Source organism: Ctenopharyngodon idella, chromosome 9, assembly GCF_019924925.1.
Source record: "Ctenopharyngodon idella isolate HZGC_01 chromosome 9, HZGC01, whole genome shotgun sequence".
Classification (NCBI taxonomy): domain Eukaryota; kingdom Metazoa; phylum Chordata; class Actinopteri; order Cypriniformes; family Xenocyprididae; genus Ctenopharyngodon; species Ctenopharyngodon idella.
The window spans coordinates 31,346,288-31,368,254 of record NC_067228.1 but is presented as its reverse complement, the minus strand read 5'-3'; the positions used below and the strand labels follow the sequence as shown (position 1 = coordinate 31,368,254).

Here is a 21,967-nt window from a genome sequence, read left to right as displayed (position 1 = left end):
ACCATCATGGTTTTGTGGACATATACCATGATAATATATTAAAGTATTGTTTGAAGTACCTTGGAATACCATGGTATAAAAATATGGTAATCATTTTAGATCATAGTATAACTATTCCATTCAATCAGATGGATCTAAGTTTTTCCTCAATGTAGTATAAAAAAACTAATAATTACCAGTAAGATGGAAAAAAAAGTACAATACCTCTTCCAGGGTGTCATCCTGTTGTTCGGGTGGCCCCAGATCAATGCTCTTGCGTCCATCACGTTTTTGCTTCTGTTTGCTAGGAATCTTCTTGATGTTGCTGCCATGACTGAGACGCCGGACAGGGCTGGTCAACCATTTCTTCAGTGTATTCCCAGAGCGCTTGGGCCCAGGGGAGCTGCTCTGCAGGGAGTTCAGGGATGGCTGTGGCTGCAGTGTGGCCACGGACTCCGTCTTGCCTTCAGGACCGCTAACTGCATAGTTTTCTGTAGAATGAAGAGTGGAGAGAAGGGTGAATGAATGTAAAGATCATGACAGGTGAAGATCAGACCTAAAATAATTTAAGAAATATTCCAGGTTAAAACATTGTAAAGGTTAAATGTGTAATTTCTGCATCACTAAATGGAAGTGCAAAAAATACTGGGGAAAAATAGGATTCTCAAACACTCCACCCATCAGCCCAGTGATCAGAAAAACAGACAGTCCCAACCCAACCTCACACCTCTGGTTGACGCATTGGGATACTTAAACAAACAGAAAAAAGCCACAGCGTTGACAGTTTTCAGGGAACTCATACACACTGTGGACAGCATCTGTGGCATGCTGTTGATTACCACAGACAATATTCCACAGACTTTCCCCTCAGGGAAAAAAAAAACAAAAAACATTTACAGTCATGAACTTACAATGGAAGTCTAACAGACAAGACATTCACATGAGTTCTTTAGTAAACATGTTTATTGTTTGAGTTTTTAAGTTGTTTGTCCTTCTGTGGCAGGACTACTTTTCTAGGTGGGGGAACTTCTGCTTATGCGTAAGTTGGTCATATATCATCAACACATCACTCCTCACTGAAAGTCTCTTCACCACATTTAATCAGGCTTGGGTATCCCCACCCCAAGAATTCACACACACTATACAAATGGAAAATTGGTCTCCTCCCATTTCCATTAAAAAAATTTTTTTTTAACAAGTTTTGTTCAATCAGGTCTCATATTTCCTCTCACAGAAAAAAATGCTCAACAATTAGTCAGACTTCAAAAAAAGACATTGAATGGAGACACGTGATCCATAACTGAAGCTCTGTTGCTGGCGTGAGCTGCAACAGATCATCCAAATCATCAGTTCTCAATCTCCTAGCCTAGACACCAGACTATCAGATACTCCTGAGTATCATCTTGAACCTTGGCTGCTTGGAAGCTTCACTCCACTGGTTTTGAGCCCTACCTGTAGATCCTTCTCTTCTCTCCTATCTTGGAGCGAAGGGGTGTTTAAATTACATCAACTTTTCAGAGGGGTGCCTCAGGGTTCGGTGTTTGGCCCTCTTCTCTTCTCTCCTCTCCTCTCCTCTTCTCTCCTCTTCTCTTCTTATACACAGCAACCCTGCAATCCAGTTTCTATTTCTTTTTTTGGTAATCAAAAGCATGCCACAGATGCTGTCCACAGAGCTTAAGTTGTATCTGGACTATTCCTTTAATGGTCACTAACATGTTCAGGGAGTAAAACAGGACAGGTTAATCTGTTTAGAGCCAAATGTTTCAAATCAAACACTAGCTCAACAATACTAACTCAACTCCTGTTAACTGGAAACCAAATATCACAATTCACTGGAAATAATGCCACACACACAAACAGGTTTACCATAGTCAGCCGGATCCGGGCCGTATTTAGATCAGATGGAGGACCTAAGCCTAGACACGACCACAACACATCCCTGAAATGTCAGCTAGATTGTGTCAACTATCCCCTGTGAAGGCCTCATCGACTTGACAGCCAGAGGCACAGATCCTCAACAAAACAGTTTTCCATACCGGCGTGATGAATCCGATCTTCAACCAGATGGAACTGGATTAAATATTTTGACTGTTCCGATCCCAATCTGACTTATGACCCGTAACGCTGTCTGTATCACAGTTATGCACTGCTCGTTGTTGGTCAGAGGAGAACTGCCCCCTGACATTCAATTTGATATTCAACTAAGTTTTTGATCTGCCTGCATTGACACTTTTCTATGCGAATTGAACTGAGCTGGACGATGACATCACTGTTTTCTCTAGAGCTGCTGAATAAATAAATGAACTTAATGATTTTTTACAATGGAATGAATCAATACTGAACTTACTTAAGCTGGACAATGACACCATTTTCTTCTAGAGCTGCTGTGCAGCCAAAATTATTTTCCTGTTATCACTGTTATAGCTGCTTTGACACAAAAAACGCTATATAAATAAATGTGACTGACTGACTGACACAGATATTGATCACATTCCACAAATGTAAACCACACACACCTAACAAAGAATATTCTTCTTGTGTAGAAACTCAAACAGACATTACCCACACTGTTAGACAAAGCACATTACATCTAACTCTTTGACCTTGTAACCAAGTTAAATGATATCGCTATATCATTAAAAACGATCTGCTGTGTTATGCTGAGTATGTGGGTTATAAGGTTTGATTGGTAATCACTGAATCATAATAATGATTCACTCCAATGCCTTATAAGCTAATTTGTTAACACTTTATTTTACAGTGTCATTGTTACATATGTTACATGTAGTTACTGTAGTAATAACTAAATTATGCATACTTACATACTTATGCAATTAACTCTAAACCAAACCCTCATCCTAACCCTAACCCTACATGTAGTTAATTATTATTACTCAGTACTTAAAAGTATAATTTCACTGTAATACTGATACCTTAAAGTAAACTCTCTAACAATGTTGGGAAAACAAACAACAAAAAATAATTTACAGTACACACTGTGACAGCGACAATTAGGTACAAATCAAATCAGATTTAATGCAACATTTTGCTTTGGGATGCATAATATATTGGTTACCATAAAAGGTATCTGCTAATTTTAGCAGGCTTTTAAATTATCGGTATCTGCACACACTGTAATATAACAGATTGAAATTTCAAACAAATTTGCATTATATCTCATTGAGGCATCACTGAAAATGTTTTATGCATTTCTCTCTTTCGCACTTACAGACCCTGATTCACGATAAGATCATCAAGTACCATTACCAGCAGAAGAACTTGTTCTCCAAGTGTCCAGTGTGTTGATGACATCTGTGTGTGTTGACTACGGGCTTTAATGGCTGACTCATTAGAGGAAGTGACCTTGTTAGAGTTGATCATAAAGGATTATGACGAAAACATAAGGGTATCTCTCCTAAAGCACACTGATCCTGCAGAAATTACAGCCGTCTCAACTGAGCATCGAGCTGTCAGAGTCCTGAAACAGCTCTTTGACAGAACGAATGCTGTTCTTCACACATACACACTGTTTTGTGTTTGTCTGACCAGGCTTGATGGTACACGTGTGAGCAGTTCGTGAGAAACAGCCATCACAGGAGTGTGATTCCGGCCACAGCGTGTGATGAAGCGTGTCCCTGTCGAGTGCTGCAGTGCTTTTTGAAGAGGGAACCTGCGTAACAAACCGACTGACTGACGACAACGTACAGTCTTGTGAGTGTGTGATTATGTGTGGAGTGAAGAGAGGGTTTGATGAGAGCAGTCATTAAGCACTGCCCTTTACACACACACACACACACACACACACACACACACACACACACACGCGCGCGCGCGCGCACACACACAGGCCGGGAGAGAGAGACAGACAGAGAGAGTTCTTTGTTCTTTTAAGTGGTCACATCAGAAAGCAGCATCTGGATCATATGACTAATTTTACTACAAACCAAAACTAACTCCCAGGAACTCCCATTGACAATTCCTGCTAATGTAAAGCTACTGCAAGAAATGTTGCAGTACAAGTCAATACTCTAAGAGACATGTGTGCTGAGCAATCATATCAAAGATATATAAATAGAATAAAAAATTTCAGAAAGTTATTGTGTGTTACTCTTCAGTAGGCTGACTGCAACATTACATGGTTTTACATGTCATAAGCATAAGTCTGACCCTCACTGATGAAAGTGTCGTGAACAATTCAAACAGAAGAAATACATGCTCTTTTTCTTCTAAAACTTAATTAAACACATATGTGAAATATGTGGAACAAATGCTAAAATATGAGGAACAAATGCACAATGTTTCTTCATGGTCTTGTGAGAATGCAGTTTCATTGAGAGACAATAATGACTCATACATGTGTATGATGTTGCGATATGCAAGTTTAGATTGTTTAATTTCTTCATAAAAGATATGGAAAATAAAGTTTCATGGCCACTAAATTTAATTAAGTGCACCTGCCATTGGAAGGTGTGGCATGTGAGGGATATTTCAGGACCTTACTGACGCTAATACATTTTTTTTTTTTTAAACAAGGTCCTTATTTAATTGTTTTCCATTTCCAGTTTTCTTACAGCTAAGAAAATCTGAAATAGAGAAGGTTTCCCAGATATGTGACCCTAGACCAAAAAACCATTTGTAAATTGCATGAGTATATTTGTAGCAATAGCCAACAATACATTGCATGGGTCAAAATGATCAATTTTCCTTTTATGCCAAAAATCATTAGGATATTAAGTAAAGATCATGTTCCATGAAGATATTTTGTAAATTTCCTACCGTAAATATATCAAAAATGTATTTTTGTAAGTAATATGCATTGCTAAAGACTTCATTTGGACAACTTTAAAGGCGATTTTCTCAATATTTTGATTTTTTTGCACTCTCAGATTCCAGATTTTCAAATAGTTGTATCTCGGCCAAATATTGTTCTATCCTAACAAACCATACATCAATGGAAAGCGTATTTATTCAGCTGTATATGTTGTTTAAATCTCATTTTCAAAAAATTTACCCTTATGACTGGTTTTGTGGTCCAGGGTCACATTTAATTATAATAAATGACTATGGGATTTCAAACAGCGTAAGAAGAATGGGAAAATATGCAATGTTAGTGATTGAACACTCTGACAACGTTAGTTTCAGACATTATAAATCACCAACTGTGACATCACTTCCTTCATGTTCTGTGTTCTGTTACACACAGGTACTTCACTGGCCTATTGAAACTCATTCCAGTGGATCTGTGCAGTAAAAATACCACACATGGCTTCTTTTGAGGGGTTGTGTGGCACAGCAACTCCTCTGAAAGACACACAGAGAGGAAAAACTGTCCCCAAAAGTATTTAAACACTTGATACTCAATTCACACTTCTTTATAGTGTTACCATTTAAAACCTGTGTTCATACTATCTTTCTTTAAAATAAGTGTCAACTGCTTTGATAGTTTGCATCTAATGCAGTGCCATTAAGACATTCTTAAGTGTCCAAATACTTTGAGGCCACTGTGTCTTATTTTTAATTTGAACACATTTAACACAATTCACGATGAGTCAGAGTTCCCAGAGCTGTTGTGAAAGACTGACTGATACTCCCTCCTTATACGCCTCATTCTTTTCATAAAAAGACTGAAAGTGATGATGTCATGGTCTTTAATTTGAGATGAACAATAAGACCATAAAACAGCAACTAACAAACAAGCTATCATTTAGAAGAAGCATATGCTCTGGACACTAGAATCTATTATGATTCACACTGCTATAAAACTGGCAGTTCTGTCCTGGATGCTGATTGAGGTTCCAGCATTTCAGCCAAGCAAAAAAGCACTACTTTATATATTAACAGCAATGATATAAAACACCTGTCCACTAGCTACTGTGGGTATATCTGCGCAGTAATAACAAAGACCAACTATCAGTGTTGGGGAAAGTTACTTTTAAAAGTAATGCATTACAATATTGCGTTACTCCCTAAAAAAGAAACTAATTGCATTACTTAGTTTGTATTAAAAGTAATGCGTTACATTACTTTTGCGTTACTTTTTCTTCACCTGGGCTGGGCTTGCTTGTTGGTTTTTTTAATAACAACAATAAAAGTTATATTTTTGGCAAATGTTAAGGCCTTTTCCAACCAAAAGTGAAATGAATAAGCCTTAGGCTGAAGGAAATGTATATTTATGCCTGTACAGTAGAGGGCACAGCTCAAACAAACCTTTCAGTTGTGCTGCCATTCTGGATTAAAGAAGAATAGGATACAGAAGGAAGTTCAACACTCTAATTTCTTATTTACTTTAAAGTAATTTTTGCTTTGTTGAATTAGATCATTAAAAAGATCAGCAGCAAAGACATTGGTTAATAAATTGAGATCAAATACATAAAGTATATTTGTGTAATTTAATATAGTTAATTATTACAGGTTTGCATAAAATTCTGAGATTGCATTTCACTGTTTTTATTAATTTTGAGGAATACTGAATGTTTTCGTGCAAGTGAGAGGAGTAAATGTAGTCACATTTAGTCTGTAACTACAATAACCATCATGTTTACACACAACACCTGACCTTTATTTCTCTCAACATGGGGACAGCAGAGCTGTCAGTCAATAAATGTGAAAAAGTAGCTTGCGTTACTTATTTGAAAAAGTAACATATTTTGTTGCAAATTTAAAAAGTAATGCATTACTTTACTAGTTACTTGAAAAAGTAATCTGATTACGTAACTCAAGTTACTTGTAATGTGTTACCCCCAACAATGCCAACTATTACACTTATCTTACATGTCAGGAAACTTAAATTTGAAACTTAATTTACTTAAAGGCACAGTATGTAAGTTTTGCCTCTAGAGGTCGCTTATTCAAAATAATAACAAAGGCATAGCTTGATGACGCCGTGAATGAGCGTGGAATCATGTATCCTGACTCAACTTAATATGCATAGAGAACTAAGAAATGACGAACTTCAATTCGGCTTTTAGTTGTGAATATTTACAACATACAGGCTTTCATTCCTCAAAAATTAAAGTATGTACATTCCATTCATAAACTCCTTCAGCTGCCAATAATGGTGGTGTCTCTCACACAACTTCCTGAAAAACCCAGGTGAGCGTGAACAGTTTGGTCTTCATTAAAGTAAACAGGCAGATGTGTCCTCTTTTATGTGTATTGTATCTTTGCTTTGACATTCCTGACTCGCTGTCAACAGAAACCCAAGCATGTTTTAAAGCATGCGGCATTCATCCAGATATTTCACAGACTGAGATTCTTCTGAGCCGGACCGGTCCTGAAACGCACAGGCAATCCAGACAGGCGGCATTCCATTCATAGGTGAGGAGTTTCACATGATTTAAACTGACAACACCTCTCGTCTTATGACACATTTCTGCTGACTGTACATTAAAGACATTACTAAAGTCCCAAGAGTTCAGGAATCAGGAGGAAGAAAAACAAGGGAATAATTCCCATGTTCCCACTTTATCTCTCACAGAGCTGTCTTCAAAGAGCCACTAAAGCTCTTCTGATGAAAAGAGGATTTGAACTAATTTGGTCTTCAAAGACTGTAGGAGTCATGTTCAAACATCAGCCCTGGACAGACAGGCCAGACTACACATTAACCGATCATTTTACATAATTATGTAACACGGGTGATGTACATTACACCTGCCATAATAAAGAGTCAGGCAGGCACATCCTGCTAGCAACTCTGAAAAAAACAATGTAGAGAGTGTCTCAATAAATCATAGCTACATGAAAATCTGGCTAGCTAGGTTTGACCAAAATCTTATATGACAGTATCCAAAATTTCATATCACAGTTACGGTATACACAGCTATAAATTGCTATTTTTTTCTTGATATCCAACACAAAAAAGAGATCATTTTAAACAAGCATGTTGTAATGCCTATTTATGGCTATTCCAGTGAATTAAACAGTTTACAAATTAAACAGTTCATCTCATTTGATTATTTTCTCTATTCTCTATTTTCTATAAAGATCAGATTATTTGTAATAAATGATGCCTGAATCAGTGTGAAATTTTAAAGATAATTTTGTAAAATCCAAATAAGCTTTACAGATCATTATTGGAAAGGGTTTAAACAATGTTTTTCATGCTTGTTCAGTGAACCATCAATAATTTTTGCACATGCACCTGTGGAACAGTCCTTACAACACTAACAGTTTACAGGCGGTAGACAATTGAGGTTAGGACACTAAAGAGACCTTTCTACTGACTCTGAAAAACACCAGGAGAAAGATATCAAGGTTCCCTGATCACCTGCGTGAACATGCCATAGTCCTGCTGGAGGTTGCTCACCAACAACAAAGCTGGAGAATCTCACGCAGCCAAAATGACGACTGTCAGTAACGGTGTTCAGCCTTACATTGTTCGGGCATCGATGGAGAGACTCAGGAAGATGTTACAACTTTTAGAATGCGTCTGGACGTTTCTGAATGGTTAGTGGATAAATTTATGTAGTTTCTGTAGAGTTAATTCAACTCATCAACTAGCATGTGCCGTCAATCTTTTGTGCAAATCCAGCGTTGAAATGACACTAGTTTATGAAGCAGTCCGGCGTAAAATGACGGCATGGTAACAAACCCTCTACTACAACAACTCTTCTTCTTCTCTAGAGCAGCCCAACATGGCCTCACCCCCTTTGTTGCATGTTCTCAGGGGTAGGGTTTATGTAAATTTTGGGGTTCATGATGTCACCAACCTAGGAAGAAACTCACTGTAGTCCCTACTAGCCATTTGTTGTAGTCTCCCTTTGCACTGAACTTTGAGCGTCGTAACTTTGCAGATGTTGTTTTTGCTCTAAAAGCAACATTATTTTGAATTTAAAAAAGTGAAATAATCAAAGACCCCCTTTAAAGCAGCCGGTGGACACACCAGATACTGACTGCTACTTATTTCGTTTCTTATTTTGCTGAGTTTACAAGCGTCTTGTCATGTCCTGCTTGATTTCTCCTTTTCTCCATATTTCTTTGTCATTTTTATTACTGTAAAGCATGCAAAGCATCTAGCCTGTGCACACTTGACACATTTCTACATATTAACAGTATATACTGCGATTATGTCAAGTCAACTAGTCAAATAATTTGTAGACGTTTTGGGTCTGTGTCAGATACTTGAAGATCACGTGACAATGTGACTTAAGTTGTCAACACAAGCATCATGAATCTGACAATACAGATAAAGTTTCTTCTAATTCTCACACGCATCATCTCAGCGGGACACAAGACATGAGGGACAGTCTCCAGCTGGCCATCATGCAACTTAAGCTGCACACGCATGGAGGGTCATTTATATAAAGTAAATACTGACTCAGTCTAGTCAACTATTTTTCTTGATAACTATTTGTAGGACCGAAATCAAAATTTTAAGCACCCATAACCTCAGACCCATTTAATGGGTCCCTCTTGTAGCTCTGACTAGCCATTTAGTAAAATCAATTAGAACTACACACTCTAGTTAGAGATTTCGTGTCTGTGGTATATAATGGATACATCTCAGGGCAGACAATCAAAAGGTTTCACAAGGAGTAAACCATCAACTATTACCCATCGTGCCCTCGATGAAAATCTCAGATTACCAAAGGGGACTGAACCTGTAATAAGTGCAATGCAATGGTGCATTCACTCCATAATTACCATAATTACTAGATAGCAGCCTGAATGTTTCAGTCAAAACTGGTCCTCAGACTCGCAGTTATACTTTACTGTGGCAACACTATTAACACCAGAACTAATGTGTAATTTGAGTAATCAATAGACAAAACCACATTACAAGTAACAATGCCTTTTTAATAAACTTAGTTTATTAATTATAGATTATTTAGCTTAGTTAGCAGGACTTTGCAGTTATTCGACTATCCTAACTACATTAAACTTTATATGCATGTCTAGATCTACATGTAACTATATGTTTGTCTTTCATTTATTTTCCGACTTTCAGCATCTTTTTACATGCTGTGGCAAATGTAACAAGGCAAGGTCTGACACGTCATGTGTGTGCATGTGTGTGAACTGGAAAAAATAGCCAATGACACCAGAGTGACACAAAATCTTACTGGAACAGGACGGAAAAATAAATTTTTTTAGAGGCCGCATCCTTCGAAGGCAAAATGATTCACAGTGGTGCGATGAAGGCTGTCCCAATTCAAAAGCTCCTTTGAATGCGGTGTACAAATGCATCCCTCCCTCGTCTCCTAGGCCACAAAGGATCTAACGAGTGGATCCTTCGCAGCCTTGCCTATCCCAAGATTCATTGTGTGCTGGTGACGACTGGACTTTTTAAGAGAAAACGCCGGATTACACTTTTAAATGTAAGTATTGGGTTTCAATTTACTCAAATATCTAACAATACAAATGCACAAAAAACAAACAAACTTTAAAACGGTTCAAGAGTTGACTTTTATCTTACCAAGATGTGATTTTATATAGTTTTGTTTATTATGTAGATAAATGGATCAAGGTGAACATATTTAGACAGGTTGTCATTAGGGCTGCTGCAATAAATCGATTCATCTCGATTCATGGATCGATTCTGAGATTTTCCTAATGCATAGCAATTCTCTCTCGAATCGATTCTGAGTTTAGTTTTTAACAGCAGATGGCACTCTAGGCTAGTTTTTAACTGCACGCTAAAAACGCTCACGAAGAAGAGCGCTCGTGTGTTTGGCTGAGTCCGAGAATGTACTTGCACCTCAGAATTCTTTTATGACGCAAGATTAATGTAAACAGTCCCTTGTAATTTGCTTCAACCTTTCAAACTTTATTAATGATTATTTTATAGAAGGTTCAAGTGGTGTGTGTAAGGAATTGGAAGCAAGCAGAGTACGGCTATTTCTAAAGCATGCAGTGCCATCTGCTGTTAAAAACTAAGCTCAGTATCGATTCGAGAAAGAGTCGCGATGCATTCGGAAAATCTCAGAATCGATCCAGAATCATTTCTCGATTTGCAATCAGTGTTGGGGAAAGTTACTTTTAAAATTAATGTATTAGAATATTGTGTTACTCCCAAAAAAGTAACTAATTGAGTTAGCTTTTATGGAAAGTAATGAGTTACGTTACTTTTGCGTTACTTTTTCTCATCTGGGCTGGAACGTTTGATTGATTGTTTTTATAACAACAAAAAAGTTCTATTTTTGGAAAATGTAAAGGCCCTTTCACACCAAATGCAAATTCATGTCTGTACAGTAGAGGGCGCAGTTCATACAAACAAGACTTTCGGCTGTGCTGCCATTCTGGATTGCAGAAGAAAAGGACGCAGGAGAAGTAGTAAATGAGTAAATGTATGCTCACATTTAGTCTAGAACTAGTCTAGAATAACCATCATGTTTATACATGAGAGCTGTCAGTTAATAAATGGGGGGAAAAAAGTAACTGGCGTTACTTATTTAAAAAAAAAAACAAAAAAAAAAAAACTGATATTTTGTTGTAAATTTGAAAGCAATGCGATACTTTACTAGTTACTTGAAAAAAGTAATCTTATTACTTAACTTGCGTTACTTGTAACGCGTTACCCCCAACACTGTTCGCGATGCATCGATTTATTGTCCCAGCCCTATTTTCCGCCCCATTCTGTTTTCAGACAGTCGAATATAACTTTCAAAAAAAGTCCAGTACAAACGTTACCGTCGCTCGTCAACGGCAGCTGTCACAGTTGCTAGGCAACAAGAACAATCCTCCGTAAGCTAGACCATCCCATTTAACAACGCTCGCTTCGACCTTCACTGATTTTGAAGGCGTGGCCTTTGAAGTCCACATCCTTCGAAGGATTCAGCCTCTGAATTGGGACACAGCTGTAGAGATCTACATGTAAGACAGAATATTGTGGGAGTGGACCGTGGGAGTGGAACAGAAAAAACAATCCTGGTCAGACCTGTCCACTGTCATGTGGTACAAGTCTAAGCTCTCAGAAAATGCAGTTTATGAGTTGTATTACAAGTTCTTTGAGGACATGAATGTAAAGATCTAGTAATTATGGTAATCTGACATGGCATGAATGCACCTTAAGACACATTGCTAACTGACTATATACTTTCTAGAAAGAGCAAGATAAGCATTTCAACTTCCTCCCTTCGGTTTAAAGCTGCAAAACCATAGAAACCAAAACCATTACCCCATAAACCATAGACTCCAAACAACTCCAGAATAATAACTGTCTTATGTGACGACATCACAACAGAGGTTGCGTTTTGAGCCCTGTCTATTTTCGAGTTAATCGGTACGGAGAGGGAGAGAGAGAAAGAGCACTTTAGTCCACATTAGAGAGGAGCAGAGAGGTACTTCACCCTGTCATCAACACACACAGCCTCATCTACCGATGACACAAGACAGAGTAAACATCACAGAGGACAGCGGCTCTACAGTCAATATCATTTTAAACCATGAGCCAGAGATATGAAACGCATGCAAGATAAAACAAATTATGTTTCAGGTTAAGTAATAAATACCAAAAAGTATCTTCAATAACAGTCAAAATGCACCACAACTTGACATTGTCCAGCAGTGTCATCAGTTTCTGTAGTGCGAAATGCTGTATTTTATAATAACCATTTAGATATTTAATCTAAAACCGTTTTATAATTATTATTAACATTGTTTTTTTATGAGCTCATATCAGATGAGAGACTGTATGGAATATATGTCTCTCATTTGTCTCAACACAGGACTATGCAAATCAACTGCAAGTAGCTAAATTTGATTAAAATGGTGAACAACTTGAAACACAACACCTAAAATAAATAACCCAGGCTCATTGGAAAAAAATGTACCTGTGGCGACATTTCTGCCAAATGACATGATGTTGAGCCTTGCACATTTATACGATATAATTGGGCTTTGAGGTCATAACATAGTATCGTGCAAGAAACTGCACAAAAATAGGTGTTTATTAATCGATAATCTGCCCATGTAATCAAATTTTTTTTTGAAAAGGAATACAAGTTGTTACTGTTTTACTGCCTCTAGTGTTCATTTCAGCTGGAAACTGCAGTGATTTGTATGTATTGGTGTTTGAGTTGTGTACAAATTTAAGTAGAGGTGTGTTTTTTCATTGAGCCTTTGTTGAAAATATATACTTTTCCCCAAACATATAATGGTTACAGTATGGTTACATTACAGTACATATTGTAACCAATAATCTTTGTTCAAAAGATTAGTTCATGTTATTGTTTGTGAAAAAAGTGCACTTTAGCATACTTTTAAAATAGTACTTATTATGGAAATAATATACTTTAAAAGAGCATACTTAAGCGTGAACTGAATGTAATGCTTTCAGACAACTACATTTTCATTTAATTTCAAATAACATGCACTGTAGTTTAAATTTATATCAAATACAATTAGTTGAATTTAAGTGTTTTTTAACCAACTTAAGTCAATTTTTATTCGCAATTTCATAATTACTTTTTGAAAGATGCTTTAAATATATACTGGCAAAATGTACTGACAAGCATTTAAGGTAAACTAAAATATACTTTATACATTTATATTTAACTTGTGCTTAATATTGTTATTTCTATTGACACTTGTATGTCATATATTTAAATATATTCGCATTTACACATTTGTAACAAAGCTGGCACATTTAAAATTAACTTTAAACTTTTACATTAAATCAAATAACACACTACATTTAAAAATGATAATAAGGTGTGCTTTAGTGTGTTAATCAAATAAGTGCATTTCTTTAAAACACAAAAAAAAGATTATGAAAACCTATGTACTACTTTGAAGTACATTTTAAAAGTGCACTCTAAGCACACTTGAGTGTCCTTTACTTTCATTAATATTATATTATCTGCAAGTACAGTCTTTTTTTAAATATGCTTTTATGATCTGAATTATGATGCTTTAAGTGCACATTCAATACATTACAATACAGTGAACTTTTCAATAAACTACGGATTAATAAACTAACAAAACACTTGAACAAGTCACATAGGTTAACTAGCTCAATGCAATATATCATATGTATAAAGCAACTGTTGTGCAGCAAACTTGCACTGACTGTACATTAGTTCTGCACAGATCAGTTGTAGAACAGCGTCTATGAAACCCACCTCCCAAATGACAGCAGCAGCAACATTTAGCGAGAATCCAACAGCAGGAGCGCACACCCTTATCACTCCTCATGACCGCTCAGAGACGCATATCTCAACACAGAGAGATATTCCTGTAGGACTGCACCCGCACAACTGAGTAATTACTCTCATTCAGCCTGACTTTACATCCACAACACAGAGAGAGAGAGAGAGAGAGAGAGAGAGAGAGAGAGAGAGAGAGAGAGAGAGAGAGAGAGAGAGAGAGAGAGAGGGGTGGAGCAACAGAACTCTCTCTCATGTTTCACTTTCTGACCAGACAAAAGCCGCAGTCAGTATGCTGTATGTGATAACGTGAACCCATGAGAATGTGTCCAGTTTACGGGACACCATAGCGGTCGATACGCTCCCTGTCTTTTTCCCCCCTCTCTCCTTTGTAAGCACTTAAATGAGAAGCTCATGGAAAAGAAAACCGTCATGTAGATAACGTGAGCTGAACTTCTGAATTGGATCAGAGAGAAAAGATTCACTGATGCTTAACGTTCATCTCAGAATAAGTGAAGATTACATGAAATTAATACAGGATGACTGGCCGTTTTTGTTTGTGTGGCAACAGGTTAAACTGCATTATCAGGAGATCTGTCACCTGCTGTATGTGTCGCATCACTGGAATGACTGGAATCAACAGAGCGCTGAAAAAAAAAAAAAACACTTGCCATACATGCCTGTTTCTATAATAAACAATACATGTAGATCAGAAAGATTTAAAGTATTTATAAGTGCAACAGTCATTATATAAAGTAGCCCCAAAAAATGTTTAGACTTCTAAAACACATGTGAATCATGTTGATATATTTTGAATGTACTAAATTGCAACTTCATCATTACAAATGTGTAATTACAAGTATATTTAGATACATGACATACAAGTTTAAATAAAAATGACATTAAACCACATTTTAGTTTACCATAAATGCTTATCAGTACATTAGGCATTAGTACTCTTTAACCATTTTTCAAAGACAAAAGAAGTAATTATAAAATAACATATAAAGACGCAGCTATGTTATACTGGTGACTTTGTTCACCAGTCTGTCAAATGATTAAATCAGAGTTGGGGGTCTAAGCAGGCCTCAAGGTTCTGGAAAAGTGGAAGGAAGTTTTCAAATTGATGCATTGCAGCCAGTTATGTACATATGTATTGTCATTAGTACTACTGGTATTTATTGTAATTTTTGCACCCTTTGCAGCTATAACAGCCTCAACTCTTCTGGGAAGACATTCCACAAGGTTTAGGAGTGTGTTTATGGGAATTTTTGACCATTCTTCTAGAAGCACATTTGTGATGTCAGGCAGAGATGTTGGAAGAGAAGGCCTGGCTCACAGTCCCCGCTCTAATTTATCCCAAAGGTGTTCTATCGGGTTGAGGTTTAGGACTCTGTGCAGGCCAGTCAAGGTCCTCCACACCAAACTCGCTCATCCATGTCTTTATGGACCTTGCTTTGTGCACTGGTGCGCAGTCATGCTGGAACAGGAAGGGGCCATCCCCAAACTGTTCCCACAAAGTTGGGAGCATGAAATTGTCCAAAATGTCTTGGTATGCTGAAGCATTAAGAGTTCCTTTCACTGGAACTAAGGGGCCAAGCCCAACCCCTGAAAAACAACCCCACACCATAATCCCCCCTCCACCAAACTTTACACTTGGCACAATGCAGTCAGGCAAGTACCATTCTCCTGGCAACCGCCAAACCCAGACTCGTCCATCGGATTGCCAGACAGAGAAGCGCGATTCGTCACTCCAGAGAACACGTCTCCACTGCTCTAGAGTCCAGTGGTGGCGTGCTTTACACCACTGCATCCAACGCTTTGCATTGCACTTGGTGATGTAAGGCTTGGATGCAGCTGCTCGGCCATGGAAACCCATTCCATGAAGCTCTCTACGCACAGTTCTTGAGCTAATCTGAAGGCCACACGAAGTTTGGAGGTCTGTAACTATTGACTCTGCAGAAAGTTGGCGACTTCTGCGCACTGTGCGCCTCAGCATGCGCTGACCCCGCTCTGTGATTTTACATGGCCTACACTTCGTGGCTGAGTTGCTGTTGTTCCCAATTGCTTCCACTTTGTTATGATACCACTAACAGTTGACCGTGGAATATTTAGCAGTGAGGAAATTTCACGAATGGACTTATTACACAGGTGGCAACCTATCACGGTACCACACTTAAATTCACTGAGCTCCTGAGAGCGACCCATTCTTTTCACAAATGTTTGTAGAAGCAATCTGCATGCCTAGGTGCTTGATTTTATACACCTGTGGCTATGGAAGTGATTGGAACACCTGAATTCAGTGATTTGGAGGGGTGTCCCAATACTTTTGGCAATATAGTGTAGATAAAATTCTCTAGGAGAATTAAACAGAATTCAGAATACTTCTGACTGCAATGACTGTATTGCCTTCATTTCCATATGAGCTGTCTTGCCAGGTGTTCTACGTTATGCCCTCTTTGCATTTTGCAGCGGTATCTTTACGGTAATGACAGTCTTCTACCACAACAGACAGGAGGAGTTATGCAAATCAGTCTCAGAATCTAAAATAGACCAATAATAAAAGTACAAACGTCTCTCTTTCGCACACCTCTGCACGACAACACAACGAAACCACATATCTGACTAGCCTGACCTCAAATTCAACAGAATGATGTATGAATGCAGAGGGAAACTGTCACACATCTAGTGCTGAATGCATCCCTAAGATCTGAACTTAAACAGGCAACATTCTCAGAGCTTTGGCTAATGTTCTGGAAAGGTTCTGTCAAAGTTATGGACAAACATTCTTCCAGTAATGTTAATAGAATGTTCCTTCAAAGTTATCTGGTCTTTAACAACTTCCTAGAAAAGTTATTTATACATTGTTCACGAAACACTGAACAATTTTTTTTTTTTTTCTGAAAAATGTTTTAGTTGGACGTGTCTAACAATTTTAAATGTTACTAACTATGTTTCACATTTTAGAGAACATTCAAATGTAAAGTTCCCAAAATGACGTTTTCTTTCTTTTACATCACTTTTAGAAAACATTAGAACATTTTTCATAAGTTTTAGTTAATGGTAGCGTTCGCAAAATGTTCTTCGAACAGATTTCTGTTAACTGGGTTGCTCCATATAAAAACTTGAATCTCGAGGCTGCAGGCAGCTATATAATAAAACACTGACATTTCCACTTCAGCAAATGAATCATATCAGTTACAGAAAACAAAAGAGGCGCTGATTGGAAAATTGTAACACAAAGAAAACAGAATGTTCCACATTCCACAGAAAAGCATCATTACATCCCATTTTTAGGGTGTTTAGTGTGAGTCACACGAGCGTTTTAGTCGGTATTAATGACACTTTGCATTATTCCCCAAACAAAAGTCCCACACAATGTTATTTCCTGATCCTAATTCACTCTGAAATATTCCACCATCTAAAAGTTATATGAATGTGTATTTTCCATTTTGACTTTAAACAGATCTTTACTGCTGTATTCTGTGAGCTGTAGACCATGCTACAGTATGTTAAATAAGAGCACAGCACTGTTCGGGGTAAACAGCCTCATCTCTGTGTGAACATCTGTCTCCAAGTAAAATGACATAGAGGCCACTCATGTCAATGAAAACAAACAGCAAGTGTACCCAGCATCATGTGTTTAATGATGGAATCAGGACAACATGTCACTAGCACAGACAAACATGCTAATGCTGTGAGAAACATCAAGAGCTCTTTGGGAGTGACTTCCATTTTTATCTAATACCCGAGTTATGGTGCCATCTAGAGGACAAGGTTTGTAGTGTCACTGTGTACTATGACAGAAAAATGCATTGCATTGAACAAACAAATTGGAAGTAATATCAAAAGCAATTTCAACATCTCCTTGACTCATTATTTGATCAGACTGCCAATTTTTTTTTTTTTTTAAACAACAGTATTTCTGAAATTAAAATGTACACATCTTATATATACACTAACTTTAAAAGTTTGGGGACAATAAGATTTTTTTTTATTATTTTTTTTTAAAGAAATTAATACTTTTGTTCAGCGAGGATGCACTGAATTGATCAGAAATTACATAAAAGACATTTATATGTTATAAAAGATTTTGAAACTTTATATTAGGGGTCTTTGGGTAGATTTAAGGTTCTTTTAAATTTTGAAAATGTATCAAAAATATTAAATTGTTTTCAACATTGATAATGTTAAATGTTTGAGCAGCAAATCAGCATATTAGAACGATTTCTGAAGGATCGTGTGACTGAAGAATTTATTCACAGGAATAAATAACATTTTAAAATATATGAAAATAGAAAACAGTTCTTTTAAATTGTAATATTTCACAGTATTAAAGTTTTATTGTATGTGTGATCAAATAAATGCAGCCTTGGTGAGCAGAAGTGAGCACAAGACCCCAAATTTTTGAATGGTAGTGTATAACTTCTAAAACAAACAAAAATGCAAGGGGATGTTTATGTACATATATCATGTATTTATAGAGCAGAACAGAGAATGTCCATTTGATTCAGAAAACACTGATCGGTCTTACCTTTGCCTGCTGGGAAGAAGCATTCCATCTCCACACTGCTGCGCGAGTGAGAGATACACAGAGCGCTGCTGGGTACCAGTCCCTCCAGAGGAGGGGTCTTGTCTGTGGTCCGTACCAGACACCATCCCGGCCGGTCACTGGGCCGCTCCAACAGCTCTACCGTCTGACCGGTCTGGATGCTGAGCTCGGATGTGCTGCTTGCCACAAAGTCCTGCAGGACCACCGTCAGCTCACACCCTCCAGAGAGCTGGAGAGACAAACAGAGAAAGAGACTGGTTTTAATGGAATGGAAGACATTTGATTTAGGGGTGGGAGACTTACCGGTAGACACGATTAACGGTAGAAATTGGTCAGCCGTTAGGAAGTCTTTTTCCTCTGTTATAGTAGAGACTCTTCACAAACTGGAAACTGATTCCTGATCAGATGTGGCATTTCAGTTATGACTCAAGAGAAAAACAGTGTGTGTGTGTGTGTGTGTGTGTGTGTGTGTGTGTGTGTGTGTGTGTGTGTGTGTGAGATAGTGTTAGGGGACATTATGGCAGCTGGGGACATTAAAGAGCATGAACTCTGGTCAGAGTGTACATCTGTTATCAGTTTTACAGCTTTGCTTCTCAAGCTCTCAAATATTAACAGCAAAAAGACTGATCTGCATGGTTCACATGTACATTATTGTTTTTGGCAAACCCATGCATTTCATCATTATTGGTGTTTAACACGGATGTCAAGACAGCAGTAAAGGTGTCATTAATAAATTTTAATTGCAATTGCTTTCATATGTTTTCCTAGTTAAGGAATAGTCCCAATATTCACATATAAATATTATTATAATTATAAATACTGTGACTGTTGTTTAATTTTGGCAAAAGCAAGAGTGTAAAGAGCACCTGAAAACCATACTTCAGTAAAAGAACAGATACCTTACAGCGAAAATGACTCCACTACAAGTTACTAGTCACCAATTCCAATAAAACTTGAGTAAAAGTCTTAGAGTATCTGATTTTAACAGTACTTTAGTATTTTACTTGTACTGAATGTGGGCTCAAAGATGCACTAGTCCTCAACAACTAAGAAACATGCCAGTGAAAAACAAGAAACAGTTGAATTGTGAGGAGAGCAATCACATGTTTATTTTCTAAGATCAAAATAAAACTGAAAACCTCAAAACTGCAATAAATCAAGGTCAACACAACAGCCTCATAAACATCTGCAGACACTCAAGTCTCAGTTAAGCTCAAGTGCTCAAAAAGCCATAAGTAAACCAATATCCTTCAAAAAGGTCTCTTTAATATAATGGATAAATAAAATAAAGTAAAATGAAATAGTCAAAGGCTACTTGCATGAGACGTGCTGGTTTTGGCCTCTTCACCAGCTGCAGCCATGTCCTCATCTCATATATGAAACACCTACGATTCACAACTACCTGCTAATGCACTTGTATTCGCATGAAGTAGCTTTGTTGACAAGCTAGGGTGAGTAGGGGCAAAATGCACAAGATATAGTACCTATAATGCCCTGTAGATGGTGATATTGCTTCTTTTGTAGCAGAAATGACTGCTGCAGAAAAAGTTAGGTGCCATGCAAAATGTAAAGTATTGGAGTAAAGAGTACATATACTTATTTAAAAATATAGTCCAGTTGAGAGTAAAAGTTGCTGATATCTTTAATACTCTGTAAAAGTGCAAGGTAGATACTTAAGTACAGTAACTAATACAGTATATACACACACACACACACACACACACACACACACACACACACACTCACTCACGGGCCACTTTATTAGGTATACCTGTTCAACTGCTAATTAACGCCAATATCTAATCAGGCAATCATAACTCAATATATTTAGGCATGTAGGCATGTGCTGGGTCCAAAATCACAAACTGTACAGTAGGTACTACATTTGGTTTGAAACTTACTCCGCGGTTAAAAAATGTTCTACATAGTATGAATGTGTGTAGTATGAATGAAATTCAGACATACTACATCCACCATGTTGTCACTGTCATGTGACCTATGGCATCAGTTGTGTCGCTTCACCATTTATGTATTTTTTTTTTTACAATGGCCTCATGGGATAGTAAAGTGTCCATGGAATGTGCAATTCACAATATTGGCGGAAGTAGTGAAGTAGTAGGTCATCCAGGGTACTTTTTGTGTACTGTTTTTTGAATACTAATACAGTGGTTCAATATTAATATTATAAAGCGACAAGAATATTTTTGGTGCCCAAAAAAACAAAATAACGACTTATATAGTGATGGCCGATTTCACACTGAGATTCGACACAAAAGATTCATAACGCTCCGAAGCTTCATGAAGCAGGCCATCACTATATAAGTCGTTATTTTGTTTTTTTGGCGCACCAAAAATAATCTCGTTGCTTTATAATATTAATATTGAACCACTGTACTCACATGAACTGATTTGAATATGTTTTTAGTACATTAATGGATCTCGAGAGAGGAAATGTCATTGCTGGCTATGTAGGCCTCACTGAGTCATCGGATTTCAACAAATATATCTAAATTTGCATTCCGAAGATTAACGAAGGTCTTACGGGTGTAGAACGACATGAGGGTGAGTAATAAATTACATTATTTTCATTTTTGGGTGAACTAACCCTTTAAGGTGTTCAGAGTGGTTGCTAGGGTGTTCTGAGTTGCTAAGTTGTTGCTAAGGTGATCTGCGTGATTGCTTGAGTGATTCTAAAGTATTCAGAGAGGTTGCTAGGGTGTTCTGAGTTGCTAGGGTGTTGCTAAGGTTATCTGGGTGTTTGCATGGTGGATTCTAAGGTGTTCAGAGTGGTTGCTAGGGTGTTCTGAGTTGCTAAGGTGTTGCTAAGGCGATCTTTTTGGTTGCTAGGTATTGTTATGGTGTTCTGAGTGGTTGCTAGGGTGTTCTGAGAGATTGACTACTAGTTCAAGTTAAGAGTCTGTCCCTTTTTTCTCTATGATTTTCTGGTCTCTTAAAATGACTCATGCCCCTGCTTTTATGCAAGTCCATGTGATTTTTTCACACATCCACCAGGCAAAAAAGTGCATGTAATCATAAAAAGTTGCATTATGAAGTGTAATGTGTGTTAAGGGTTTGCTGAAATCTTAGTAATAAAACATCACCAGAAGATCTGCTCAAAGACTCAAGGAAACAGATGGAGGCACAAGCAGGTGTTAATCACATGCATGAACACCCAGACATCTGCTGAATGACCCAGCAAATCAAGACGAACTCTTCAATAACCAGAAGACACAAACCACACAGACTTAGTGACAGGTGACTGAAAGCAACCCGTGAACTGCACTGCTCTCTGTTAAACATACACAAGCTCTAATCTCACTGAGATGTAACGTGCAGCCAATAGAGGCTTCAG

At 37.5% G+C, this 21,967-nt stretch overlaps 1 protein-coding gene across 7 annotated transcripts in view; it reads right to left on the bottom strand.

Annotated features, from left to right (window-relative positions):
• Nucleotides 1-21,967, bottom strand: part of kalrna (kalirin RhoGEF kinase a) — a 252,578-nt gene that overhangs the window by 42,524 nt on the left and 188,087 nt on the right. For 5 of the 7 annotated variants that reach the window (XM_051905418.1, XM_051905419.1, XM_051905420.1 and 2 more), the window contains 2 exons: nt 18,598-18,844; nt 205-470 (listed from right to left, as the gene is read on the bottom strand). In XM_051905418.1, coding sequence (XP_051761378.1) covers nt 205-470; nt 18,598-18,844 — 513 coding nt within the window. Of the gene's footprint in view, nt 1-204; nt 471-14,039; nt 14,196-18,597; nt 18,845-18,918; nt 19,511-21,967 lie in introns of those variants that run through there. The other 2 variants (XM_051905425.1, XM_051905424.1) reach the window with 2 other exon arrangements.